Genomic DNA, 14276 nt, shown 5'->3' with positions numbered 1-14276 from the left:
TTATTTTGTGGGATTAGCCCCTTGGGTTCTCATTTGGATCATGACATGATTAATAAAATATGGGGTAACCAATATATAGACATTTGGTCTTTGATTTCTGTTGACCAGCATATGGTTGACCAGGAGAGGCATTTTTATGCGGAAAAACCCACAGACCGAAAACCTTGTGTGGCTAGAACCATGAGTAATTGGATTCAAGCCTTTTCGGTTCTAGGATGCGTGATGGGTCAGAAATATCCTGAGCGGTGCTCTGACCTTTTTGTTTATATGGATACAGTTTATAACGTATATAGATCTCACGGCAGTAGCGCCTGGTGGAGATAAGATGAAGAGTTTCGTAGACGTTTAGCAATACAACCAGATATCGGATGGTGCGTTAAAGCCACAGATGTTTGGTTGTGCTTAATGATGGCTCAAAAAAATCCACCCTTTCCTATAGTGGCTGATATTATGTCTATATGATGAATTACAAATATTTACGATGGGTGAAATATACTCCTATGCAATATTACATATGAACTTCTGTATTCTATACGTGCTGTCCTGGTCTCCCTCTGTTGCAATGTGGTGATGCGGACGTTCACTTTATGTTGATATCCGCCTCCCTGTTGCTTCGGGCTGACGAGATCAGGTTAGCACGGTACTAACACTCTCTGCTTGAAAGCATTACAAATCTGGCAATTTTGCCCTATTCTAACATGGCCACAATTGCCTGCGTGTCGCGTGTGCGCCGCTCTGGTCCCCTCCCCTCGGCGCCGTTTGATGACGTACTTACCTCTCTGCTGTTCCGGGGTGATGTGATCATGGCAGCGCTGCACAAACACATGTGAACTACTATTAGGTATTCTAGGCTAACATGATTGTTGATGTGTGTTTCACCTGCTTGTGGTATGAACGGTGTCCTCTGATTGGAGTATGTCATAGTGTTCCCTCCTATATAGATTCATGACTCCTCACTGATCAATACCCCTTGAAAAAGCTGACGGTGAAACGTACATCGGGGTGTCGTGCTGTGGTTTGTGGTTGATTATTGAGGGGCAGACATGCAAAACACGGGTTGGTATCTAAAATATATTTGATCTTGGTTCTTTGATCTTGGATCATTCTTTGACTTTTTAACCTATACACTTTATCCAATGACTACATATTTATGTATCGACAATTTTTGAGGTGTTTTTTTGTACAGTGTTGTTAATACCATTGATATTATCCCGCCCGATCACATGTATATGTAATATGATACATGTTTTGATTCCTCATACCACTACCACATTTTTATTATGTCTTGTTTTATATAGTATGTGATGGTGTAATGTCCATGGCTGCGGGCTGTCAGCTCCAACCTCCCCCTGACAGCCTTAGCCACGAGTCGGCAAGCGCTGACCCCAGCCTCCTCCTCAGGAGACGCCAGTGCTCTCGTCCACTCACCTCTGCCGGATCCCGCACCGGACCTCATGGACGAACTTTGACCCGTGGGTACCCTGGACTATAAGAGGGGTCCAGCCCCCTAGTTCCACGTCTGAGCGTTGTTGTGTTCCCTATAGTTTGTTTATGTGATAGCCTCCTAGTGTGTTTCCTGTTCCTGTTCCAGTCCTTGTCTCTATACTTGTTTCCAGCTGTGTCAAAGTCGTGCTGCGCTACATCCACGTCTGACCTGCTTCACCTCGCCTGACGTCCGCCTGCTACCTAAGTCCCAGCCGAGCCTGCCCTGCTGCTGTCTGAGCTGCCACAGGTACCTGTAGAATTATAGACAATCAACTGCTCCCTGTTGGCCGGCTGCCTTACCGCCAAGGCGGTACGGCCCAGTGGGTCCACAGACCCTTCGTGACAGATGGTCTATGTATGTTTTTATAAAATATTTTCTAAATAAAGATAGTTTTTGATATAGTGGTTAGTGCTTTATTTGTACTATTGGTGACCTACACTTCTAGATTTGTTGTCTATATATGTCTTGATGGGTATTCTGTATCCTAATCACGTTGACGCTGCTCAGCTACGTTACGGTTTTATATATGTTTTTTTTTATCCACTTTAATTTTTCAAGTTCGCCAATCTTTGCAAACAATTTGAAGTCGGCTAGGGACAACCCTGGTGTTTTAAAAGACAAGATGGCAAAGGAAGTTAGTTTGGGTAGGAAGTCTGGCCCTTTCTGGGTACCCCCCTTTTCTAGAATGGAATTGGAATTGGGAAAATTCAGACTTATTCATTACCCATCGTTCCCCAAGAGTTCTTCCGTTAATGACGGAATCTCCAAGGAGGATGCTTCTGTCTCATATGTTTCCTTTGACCTGGCAGTGGCAACGGTTCGAACAGCAGGCCAGGGAGCTCTGATGGCGAAATCGGATATTGAGGGCATCATTGCTGATGCCCTCCCCTGTATTCATTGGCAGGAGTTCCGCAGATTGCTGCCCGGAGCGGCTTTGGAGGGCCTGCCTTGCCCCCTGTACCTGTGGGATCTGGTGATGACAGACTGCTGTCTTTAATTTGATCTTCTGTGGCCCGTGCCACTTGAAACAGTGATGGTAAGGCATGGACAGAGTGGTGGATTTTGGAAGACAGTATGCAGTATGGGTCCCTCTACTACTGACAGTGAGAGGTTGAATGTTACTTATTTACTGCAATTAAAAGACATGGATATATCCATAGCAGTCGCACAATGGCATCTTGCCGATGTAAGCTTCCAATTCAAATTACGTGACTGGCTGGATATTACAGAACACTTTTTGATTAGACAATCGTTGCGACGATGGAAAAAGGGCTATGTTAAGACCGAATGTAGAAAGCTTGTTTCATATTCTTTATTGGACCAGCTACTGCTGGCCGCTTCCTCTGTTTGTTTGACTCCGTTTGAAACCTCACTTTTCCAAATTTCCTTCTGCCCAGCATTCTTTGGAGCATTGAGAATTGGCGAACTGCTTCCCCCCTCCAAATATCACCCGGGGGGTTTATTACTGGAGGATGTTCTTTTGACCAATGGTGCGTTACGAAATAAAATTCATTGCTCTAAAACTGATTGTTTTGGGCAGGGTGCATGGATTCCCCTTAAAGGGGTTAATGGCCCACATGCCCTGTTCATTCTGTATCTCACTATTTGGCCTTGCATCAGAGTGGGAGACAATTTTTGTCCCACTCTGACGGATCGCCTTTAACAAGGCTTCAGTTTCAATCTGTTATTAGACGTTGTTTATCGGTGTCCAGTCAGCAGCCATCTGACTTTGGCACCCTTTCATTTCGTATAAGAGCAGTGACTGAGGTGGCCAGAGCGGGTCTCCCCAATGAGGAGATACTGCGTATAGGTTATTCGAAATCCTTATGTTATTCTGGATATATACGGCCAGATCTTCTAACCTGATTTTGTTTTTCAGATGTTCGTCGGCCTGTTGTCTGGTTTCTTGGCCACTTACAGTGAAGGAAATAAGTATTTGATCCCTTGCTAATTTTGTAAGTTTGCCCACTGTCAAAGACATGAACAGTCTAGAATTTTTAGGCTAGGTTAATTTTACCAGTGAGAGATAGATTATATAAAAAAAAAACAGAAAATCACATAGTCAAAATTATATATATTTATTAGCATTGTGCACAGAGAAATAAGTATTTGATCCCTTTGGCAAACAATACTTAATACTTGGTGGCAAAACCCTTGTTGGCAAGCACAGCAGTCAGACGTTTTTTGTAGTTGATGATGAGGTTTGCACACATGTTAGGTGGAATTTTGGCCCACTCCTCTTTGCAGATCATCTGTAAATCATTAAGATTTCGAGGCTGTCGCTTGGCAACTCGGATCTTCAGCTCCCTCCATAAGTTTTCGATGGGATTAAGGTCTGGAGACTGGCTAGGCCACTCCATGACCTTAATGTGCTTCTTTTTGAGCCACTCCTTTGTTGCCTTGGCTGTATGTTTCGGGTCATTGTCGTGCTGGAACACCCAGCCATGAGCCATTTTTAATGTCCTGGTGGAGGGAAGGAGGTTGTCACTCAGGATTTGAGGGTACATGGCTCCATCCATTCTCCCATTGATGCAGTGAAGTAGTCCTGTGCCCTTAGCAGAGAAACACCCCCAAAACATAATGTTTCCACCTCCATGCTTGACAGTGGGGACGGTGTTCTTTGGGTCATAGGCAGCATTTCTCTTCCTCCAAACACGGCGAGTTGATTTAATGCCAAAGAGCTCAATTTTAGTCTCATCTGACCACAGCACCTTCTCCCAATCACTCTCAGAATCATCCAGATGTTCATTTGCAAACTTCAGACAGGCCTGTACATGTGCCTTCTTGAGCAGGGGGACCTTGCAGGCACTGCAGGATTTGAATCCATTACGGCGTAATGTGTTACCAATGGTTTTCTTGGTGACTGTGGTCCCAGCTGCCTTGAGATCATTAACAAGTTCCCCCCGTGTAGTTTTCTGCTGAGCTCTCACCTTCCTCAGGATCAAGGATACCCCACGAGGTGAGATTGTGCATGGAGCCCCAGATCGATGTCGATTGACAGTCATTTTGTATGTCTTCCATTTTCTTACTATTGCACCTACAGTTGTCTCCTTCTCACCCAGTGTCTTACTTATGGTTTTGTAGCCCATTCCAGCCTTGTGCAGGTCTATGATCTTGTCCCTGACATCCTTAGAAAGCTCTTTAGTCTTGCCCATGTTGTAGAGATTAGAGTCAGACTGATTAATTGAGTCTGTGGACAGGAGTCTTTTATACAGGTGACCATTTAAGACAGCTGTCTTTAATGCAGGCACCAAGTTGATTTGGAGCGTGTAACTGGTCTGGAGGAGGCTGAACTCTTAATGGTTGGTAGGGGATCAAATACTTATTTCTCTGTGCACAATGCAAATAAATATATATAATTTTGACTATGTAATTTTCTGTTTTTTTTAAATATAATCTATCTCTCACTGGTAAAATGAACCTAGCCTAAAAATTCTAGACTGTTCATGAATTTGACAGTGGGCAAACTTTCAAAATCAGCAAGGGATCAAATACTTATTTCCTTCACTGTATATTTATTTTGGGCAGCCCAGAGGGCTTTCCGGAATGACGCATCCTGGTGCCGTGGAATACGTGGTTTACGATGGTCCCAGGTATTACAGGAATCCATCGATATTAGTAGAGATGTTTCCTCCCCGGGGAAAATTACCTCAGTTTCTTGTGGATTATCACCTTGATCCGGGTTGATTTGGAACGCATCCCCAGTTATTTGGTATGGTCTGAGATAATTCCCTGAGTTACTTGGCAAGGAGCCCAGGATGCGAGTGCAGTTGAGAAGGCACGGAGAACGGTCAACGCCCGGCTTTCTCGATTTGTCCGCTCCCTTCTGGTGTGGTTGTCCGACATCAACAACTCAAAGAGGATAACCACCGGCTTATGAGGCCGTATGGTGCTCACCTCAATGAGATTGGCCTGGATATTTTTCTTTCCGGCCTACAGGACAGTGTGGAGCAAGCTTTGTTTTTATTGCGTGGGGGTCGGAGCTCCGTAAAGTTTTTACGGGCTCCTTCGTGGGGGCCTAAGATGGTTTTGATGGTGGAGCTGAAGGCGGTCATACAGGAGCGGACATACAGGAGCGGTGGCAGGCATACCGTTTCGGATCTCCTTGTTTACATTTATAATAAAAACTGGTTATGTGGAGACTTTATATGTGGAGATTTAATAAAACTGACATCAAAAACCGTCCATCAAAAGCTAACATGTTGTTGTGTTTTTATTGTGGGAGCGGAAGGGCAACTCGGGATATAGGCTTATGGTCTCTACAGTCACAGTACTTTGTCACAAAATGTGCAGTACAACATAACGTAGTTTTGCAGAACAACCCCTGCTAGTTACGAGGCACATCATACCCCAGTTTTTAAAAACATTTCACTGGCCATGTTGGTGGGTGGGCAGCTAGCGAATCAGAGTGAAGAACATTTATTGCTTATTGCATCTCTAACCAATAGGGAGCTCACTAGATGCAAGGATGACTCTTGTGCTATGACAGGAGGCAAAACACAAGCCACTGATCACTGCAGGAGATGCCTATATGCAAATTCTTAAAAATACCTTGATATGCTTCAATACCTTATACACTTCGATATACTATGCTGAGCACATAACAAATACAATTGATTTACTACAGTGATTTACTATGGTGATTTGCAGCCCACATACTGTAGAATTCATCATTGATTACCATATTGATTTTCCCATAATGCATTACAGTTTCTGTGGCACTACTGTAGACACTGCCTTTGTGTACTTACCCTGACTGTGATGGTTCATGTTGTCTGTCTTTGTTTTCTGTAACAGGTGCCATAGTGAAACCTTGAAGAACATAGAACATAGAACATAGAAAAAAGAAATGTCAATTAAATAAATCTATATAACTATCTAAAGATTTACATACTCTCTAACTCTACTACATACATTATGAACCGTTACATAAAACTGTCTATATAGCAGTGCAAAATACACGTTTAGTTGTTTTCTTTTTGGTTTGTTTAGGACATTTTTCACAATGTTCCTGCATCATTTTTAAAAATAAAGACACGACACCACATCACATATTTTTGCTGCTTATAATGTTATTCTGACCACTGCTGACCTCCACCATTGTTAAAGCAATAGAGCACCATAGTTGTGTTCCCTAGAGAAAACAAACTTATGACAGTCCCTGAGAAATAATCTCTGTAGATGTGCGGACAGCTGTAGCGCTATTTTTAACTAACTATATTATTAACAATTTAATACGGAATATATAGAAACTCATAAGGCTGTGTTCATCTGCAGGATTATTGGTGTATTTCTGTTGTTATTTTTCTTGCTAAAAAAAACTTGCTGCAGAAAGAGCTGTCTTAGCAGTGAAAGGGATCATACTTTAAATATCTAATATTTATCACTTATTCTCTGGATAGTTGATAAATGCTATTAGTGGGAAAAAGAACTTTAAAAGTTGTTAAAATAATATGAGTCAAAATGTAAAAAAACTGTGCAACAAATGGTAAAATAAAATTTCAGAAGAAAAAATAAATTTAAATAAATGTATATATATATTGGCTTTTTTTGGCTCCACCCTGAAAAAGTACATTAAATAACATAGGTTAATAGATAAATTTACACGTAGTGTAATTGTTGCAGATTTTTCATCTGGATTTGCAAGTAGAAAATCTGAAGCGTGTTACAGTTGCCACATTTAACCCATTTAAGTCTTGGCCTTGAGGCACAGCCGATTTTTTTCAAATCTGACATGTGTATCTTTATGTGGTAATAAATTGTGAATTCTTTTACCTATCCAAGCGATTCTGATATTGTTTTCTCGTGACACATTTTACTTTATGTTAGTCATAGACTTTATAGAAAAAAACGGGGAATTTCCTCCATCTCACCTTGTCACAGGTATGGTAGTCAGCGCACGGATCCTCGTGTCGGCACACGCAAGGGAAACGGCAGAAAAAGGAAGTTGGAACCAGCGCTGAGAGTGATAAATCTGTTAAAAACGGGAAACTTCTTCCAAGTTTTAATGTTACTTTGGTAAAAGACAATGAACAGCGAAATAATGGTGGTGACGGGCAGGTAATGTCCGAAGTACAGAGAGTGATGAGAAGATAGGCGGTAGCCTACGCGTTTCAGACCCCTGCTGGGTCCTTAGTCATGGCTTATGATTTGTCTGACTGTGCAGTCTAGACCTTTTGTAGCCAGTCAGTCTCATGATTGATTAGTTAATTGCGTTTCAAAGTAAAAGAGAAGAGGAGGAGCCCTGTGGAACACAATCTTTTGTCTATTTCCTAAGCAAAAAGGAATGTTATAAGGTATGTAGAATTTCTTTTAATGTAGTTGTGTGCAAAAGAGATCTTTTGTATGTGCAAACGGTTAGTTAGATGCTGAGGAAAGTGTACATATGTGTTTGTATATACTGTATTTGATTTTTGTTTAAAACGTAACATATGCCGGAAGGAACAGATGGCTCCGTGTTTATACACAGGAAAGGAAAGAAAATCAAGAAATTTTGTTTCAATGTGGCTCCTATAAGGTAACTATATAATACTCAATTGTCATTTCATTCTAAAAATTGTTTAGCGAAAAAAAATTCTCCAAAAATATTTCGTTCTGTGATGACCTGAGAAACACAAAAAAACGGAAGACTGGCTTGAAAAGTGAGATGACGCCTGCTATTGATTTAGGTAGAGAACGATGGATAATTAATTGTTTAAATAATAAGATGAATCAGAGAGACGTACATTTAAAATAACAAAAAACTGTTTTTTTCTTATAAATTTTTGTTTATTCTTATTTCAATTTTTGGATTTTCAGGTTTATTTTTTAGTTTTTTATTCGTTGATTATATTGGGAGAAAAACTAGCATGCTTTATAGATTAGGGCTTTAGGAATATTTCCAGATGAATCGATAAATTATGTTATTCATTTTATAAGCTCATTTGTATTTTTATTTAACAGCGCTGTTTTCAATGTTGAAAGATATATATATGTGCATTTTTGGACCTAATGTACGGAAAATCGGACCGTTGGATGTTTTATTTAGTCCTAACGTTGTAACCTGCTATATAGCTCCAGATTGAAATTATTTCCGTGGCATCTTGTTATAAATTTGTCAATTTATGTATTTTTGAAAAATGCCGTTTGACTATGGTAGAAGGTACTTATATCCTTATTGGTAATGGATTCGAACGACTATATAGAAAATAATAATCGGGTTAAATCAGGATCAGACGACAATGGTCTGTTTATTCTTTTGTTATTTTTTATTTTGTATTATTGTATTTGATTTTCTATTTTTTATTTATAAAATGCTGTATTAATTTTTATTGATTTTTATATTTTTTGTATATTGTTATTACTTGTTAGTTGCTTAAATGCGATGTTTCTTTGGGATTAGTAATGTCCCACCAGGAATATATAATTTTGGAATAACTTTAGATCTATTAAGCTGGAGAATACTAGGTTGGCACAAAGCCCAATATAACTTAAACTAGTTTACTAGACGTTACGAATGGTATCAAGGGAAGGCATAAGCTGTATTATTGAAGTTAATAATGAAACATGAGGTCTTTTCTTAAATTTAAACCTTTGGGGACCCTTGTTTGAAGTCTGAAGATCCAGGAGGCTTCTCTTGTCTGTGTTATGTGTTTGATATCCCCACCTCTTTTGGGGTTGTGTATTTTCTCAATGGCATAACAAGAAAAGCTATTTATTGTTCTATTATGTTGAGATATGAAATGTTTGGCTACATTTGAGGTATTGACAATATTTGGGTTGCAGATGTAGCCAAGATGTTCTAGAATTCTTGTTTTAAACTTTCTGTTGGTACACCCTATATATTTCAAGTCGCATGCTGTGCATTCAATTATATATATAACCGAGTCAGAGTTACAGTTAATGTAATTATTGATGGTATATGTGCCGGTATTAGTTGAGTTTGAGAAAACCTTTTTGGGTGTTGCATATGAGCACACTTTACAGGGATTATTTCCACACTTGAAGAAACCTTTTTGTTCCAACCATGAACCTTTTATTTTAATAGGGCTGAAGAAAGATGGAGAAAGTGTCGTGGCCAACGATGGAGCTCGACGTGCGGCTATTCTACACCCATTTTTGAGGATGTCTTCCAAGATCAGATCTTCTTTGAGCATAGGTAAGTGTTTGTTCACGATCCTTTTTATGCTGTTGAATTGACTGCTTTGTTGCAGGACTAATGTGGGTGTATTGGATGTTGATTTTGGGCTTTTGTTTTGGGACAAAAGGGTGTCCCTGTTTTTCTTGGCAATTGCCTTGTCTGCTCTATCTAGGGACCAACGTGGGTATCCCCTGTTAGATAGTCTACTGTGTATATGTTGTTTTTCTATAGTGAATTGCGTATCTGAACTGCAGTTGCGCTTTGCTCTGCATAATTCACCCACTGGAATTGAAACAATGGTCTGTTTAGAGTGGTTGCTACCCGCATGTAAGATGGTGTTGCTAGCTGTTGGTTTTCTGTAGGTTTTTGTGTGTATCTGGGTACCATCTTCCCCCATCAATTCCAGATCCAAAAATATGATGCTGGTTTTGTCGAATGCATGTGTGAATCTGAGATTATAGTCATTGGAATTGAGGAAATCCACGAAGCCTTGGATGGCAGATACATCTCCCTCCCAGATGAACAGGAGGTCATCGATGTATCTGCCATACCAATTGATATTTTCTCCAGATGGATTGCTTGTGGAAAAAATAGTTTGTTCTTCCCACCACGCCATGACCAAGTTCGCCAAGGACGGGGAAAATTTTGCCCCCATTGAAACCCCTTTTAATTGGAGATAGTATTTTGTGTCGAATTGGAAGTAATTGTGTGTCATTAAGAAAGTGAGGATTTCCAAAATGTATATTTGTAATGGTTCACTGTAGTTACTATGTTTGTTCAGATGATGTTTCATGGCAATATGAGCTACGTTGTGAGGTATACTCGTGTATAGGGATGTGACATCACAAGTTAGCCATGTGTATTCCTTTGACCATATTTTATTTCTAAATGCACGTAGGACATCTTTGGTGTCTTTCAAAAAACCTGGCGTATTTTGTGCAATAGGTTGTAAGAGGGAGTCTAACCATTCAGAGGTTTTTTCAGAGAAAGACCCTATTCCCGACACTATTGGTCGCATGGGGGGAGGCGTAATGTTTTTATGGGTTTTAGGCAGGGCATGCAGTATTGGTGTAATAGGGTGTTCAACAAACATGTATTCTGCTTGCTTTGGTGTGAGGGAACCACTATCTAATCCTACCTTTATCAGGTTTTTTATTTCTTTTTGAAAACTATTTACTGGATTTTGTTTTAATAATTTATAGGTGCATTGGTCCGATAGTAATTTGTCAATCTGCGTTTTGTAATCTTCCCTATTCATAATTGCAATACTGCCTCCCTTGTCCGATTTCTTGATGATTAGATCCTTGTTATCTTCAAGTGATTTTGTTGCTTTTTTCAATTTACTTGGGAAATTGGTTTTTCTCCTCTCATTATTTATGGACTCAGATAGTTGTTGTAGGTCCTTTTCTATGGATATTTGGAAGCGATCCATTGTCTCAGTCCTTGATGAGATCGGGTAGAATTTGGAGTTGATGGTTTTGAAGTTGGTTGAAGTGTGTACTTCCTTGTTTGGGGTTTCAGTGTCTAAGGTTTCCAGACATAATAGAGTCTTTGATTCTTGGAAAGATAGTGGATGTTCAAGAGAGTCTTCTATTTCCGTAACTTTTGTTTGTGAATGAGGTTCTGTATTTGTATGAGCAATTGTTGTTTCTGAACACTCATTCATTTCCATTGTATTCAACTCGTTGCTATGGAAGTGTCTTTTTACGGTTAGATTTCTAACGAATTTATTGACATCCAGTAGTGTGCTGAACAGGTTGAAATTTTGGGTTGGTGCAAAATTAAGGCCTAGAGATAAGACTTCAGATTGTTCTTCTGTGAGATTGGTTGTGGAGAGATTGGTAATGTTTAAATTGGATTGTAGTTCCTGCGGGTACGGGGGCGAACGCTCTGTTCTTGATCTACAGGATTTGTGTTTACGGCCGCCCCTCCTGCCTCGTTTTTTGACATATATTTTTTGTCAAATCTGGAGTTATTTTTTGGTCTTTCTCTGGAATTGTCACAATCTGTATCTTCTCGTTCACCATCTCCCGAATCAAGCTCAGTGGAACTGAAGCTTACTCTGTGCTGATGTTGACCATATCTTCCTGGGTTTTTACGTTGTTTTAGAATCGGTCTGAATTTGTTATGGTTCCTCCCCCTGTTACTCCAGTCGTAAACCTCTTTGTTGGCATAGTCCCGTAAATCTCTTTGGAACTTGGTTCTTTTTATTTCTGCCATTGACTTGTCAACTTTATCAATGCTGTTAGAGGTCCGTGTTTCTAGTGTGACATAATTTGGTGAGCTGGCAAAGGGCTCCAACTTTCTTTTAGTTATTGAGATTTCGTCTTTAAAGAGGCTCTGTCACCAGATTTTGCAACCCCTATCTGCTATTGCAGCAGATAGGCGCTGCTATGTAGATTACAGTAACGTTTTTATTTTTAAAAAACGAGCATTTTTGGCCAAGTTATGACCATTTTCGTATTTATGCAAATGAGGCTTGCAAAAGTACAACTGGGCGTGTTGAAAAGTAAAAGTACAACTTGGCGTGTATTATGTGCGTACATCGGGGCGTGTTTACTACTTTTACTAGCTGGGCGTTGTGTATAGAAGTGTCATCCACTTCTCTTCACAACGCCCAGCTTCTGGCAGTGAAGACACAGCCGTGTTCTCCAGAGATCACGCTGTGACGTCACTCACAGGTCCTGCATCATGTCGGCACCAGAGGCTACAGATGATTCTGCAGCAGCATCGGCGTTTGCAGGTAAGTCGATGTAGCTACTTACCTGCAAATGCTGATGCTGCTGCAGAATCATCTGTAGCCTCTGGTGCCGACACGATGCAGGACCTGTGAGTGACGTCACAGATCTGCACTGCCAGAAGCTGGGCGTTCTGAAGAGAAGTGGATGATACTTCTCATCAGAACGCCCAGCTAGTAAAAGTAGTAAACACACCCCAATGTAACACACATAATACACGCCCAGTTGTACTTTTATTTTTCAACACGCCCAGTTGTACTTTTGCAAGCCTCATTTGCATAAATACGAAAATGGTCATAACTTGGCCAAAAATGCTCGTTTTTTAAAAATAAAAACGTTACTGTAATCTACATTGCAGCGCCTATCTGCTGCAATAGCAGATAGGGGTTACAAAATCTGGTGACAGAGCCTCTTTAAGTTCTATTAATTTTTGTTCTTCTTGTGAGATGATTAATTTCATCAATTTTAGAGAACAGTCAGAAAGGGTCTGATTCCATTCGGTACTAAAAGCTTCCGAATATTTGAAGGTGGTGAAAAGTTTTTGGCACCATGGATAACATGAAGGAAAACTGCTACGAAATGCAAGAACTTTTTCATACACTAGAAAAATCAATGATCCATGAAGCAAAGGTCTGGTGGGATCTTACAACTTTAAAAAATTACTGCACAAAAGATATGATTCCAAGAGGGTTACGTATGAAGAAAACCCCCACCTTCAAATACTTATTTCTCTGTGCACAATGCAAATAAATATATATAATTTTGACAATGTGATTTTCTTTTTTTTTTTTAATATAATCTATCTCTCACTGGTAAAATTAACCTAGCCTAAAAATTCTAGACTGTTCATGACTTTGACAGTGGGCAAACTTACAAAATCAGCAAGGGATCAAATACTTATTTCCTCCACTGTATTTATTTGCATTGTGCACAGAGAAATAAGTATTTGATCCCCTACCAAGCATTAAGAGTTCAGCCTCCTCCAGAGCAGTTACACGCTCCAAATCAACTTGGTGCCTGCATTAAAGACAGCTGTCTTACATGGTCACCTGTATAAAAGACTCCTGTCCACAGACTCAATTAATCAGTCTGACTCTAACCTCTACAACATGGGCAAGACCAAAGAGCTTTCTAAGGATGTCAGGGACAAGATCATAGACCTGCACAAGGCTGGAATGGGCTACAAAACCATAAGTAAGACGCTGGGTGAGAAGGAGACAACTGTTGGTGCAATAGTAAGAAAATGGAAGACATACAAAATGACTGTCAATCGACATCGATCTGGGGCTCCATGCAAAATCTCACCTCGTGGGGTATCCTTGATCCTGAGGAAGGTGAGAGCTCAGCCGAAAACTACACGGGGGGAACTTGTTAATGATCTCAAGGCAGCTGGGACCACAGTCACCAAGAAAACCATTGGTAACACATTACGCCGTAATGGATTAAAATCCTGCAGTGCCCGCAAGGTCCCCGTGCTCAAGAAGGCACATGTACAGGCCCGTCTGAAGTTTGCAAATGAACATCTGGATGATTCTGAGAGTGATTGGGAGAAGGTGCTGTGGTCAGATGAGACTAAAATTGAGCTCTTTGGCATTAACTCAACTCGCCGTTTTTGGAGGAAGAGAAATGCTGCCTATGACCCAAAGAACACCGTCCCCACTGTCAAGCATGGAGGTGGAAACATTATGTTTTGGGGGTGTTTCTCTGCTAAGGGCACAGGACTACTTCACCGCATCAATGGGAGAATGGATGGAGCCATGTACCGTCAAATCCTGAGTGACAACCTCCTTCCCTCCACCAGGACATTAAAAATGGCTCGTGGCTGGGTCTTCCAGCACGACAATTACCTGAAACATACAGCCAAGGCAACGAAGGAGTGGCTCAAAAAGAAGCACATTAAGGTCATGGAGTGGCCTAGCCAGTCTCCAGACCT

General features: G+C 40.6%; 1 protein-coding gene across 3 annotated transcripts in view; it reads right to left on the bottom strand.

Annotated features, from left to right (window-relative positions):
• UPP1 (uridine phosphorylase 1) overlaps nt 1-14276 on the bottom strand; it is a 209764-nt gene that overhangs the window by 184155 nt on the left and 11333 nt on the right. For all 3 annotated transcript variants that reach the window (XM_075828559.1, XM_075828557.1, XM_075828558.1), the window contains exon 2: nt 6238-6298. In XM_075828559.1, coding sequence (XP_075684674.1) covers nt 6238-6290 — 53 coding nt within the window. In that variant the 5' untranslated portion in view covers nt 6291-6298. The remainder of the gene's footprint in view (nt 1-6237; nt 6299-14276) is intronic.

This window comes from Rhinoderma darwinii, chromosome 5 (assembly GCF_050947455.1).
Source record: "Rhinoderma darwinii isolate aRhiDar2 chromosome 5, aRhiDar2.hap1, whole genome shotgun sequence".
Taxonomy (NCBI): domain Eukaryota; kingdom Metazoa; phylum Chordata; class Amphibia; order Anura; family Rhinodermatidae; genus Rhinoderma; species Rhinoderma darwinii.
Note: the sequence above shows the minus strand (reverse complement) of the source record. Positions and strands in the feature narration are given on the sequence as shown.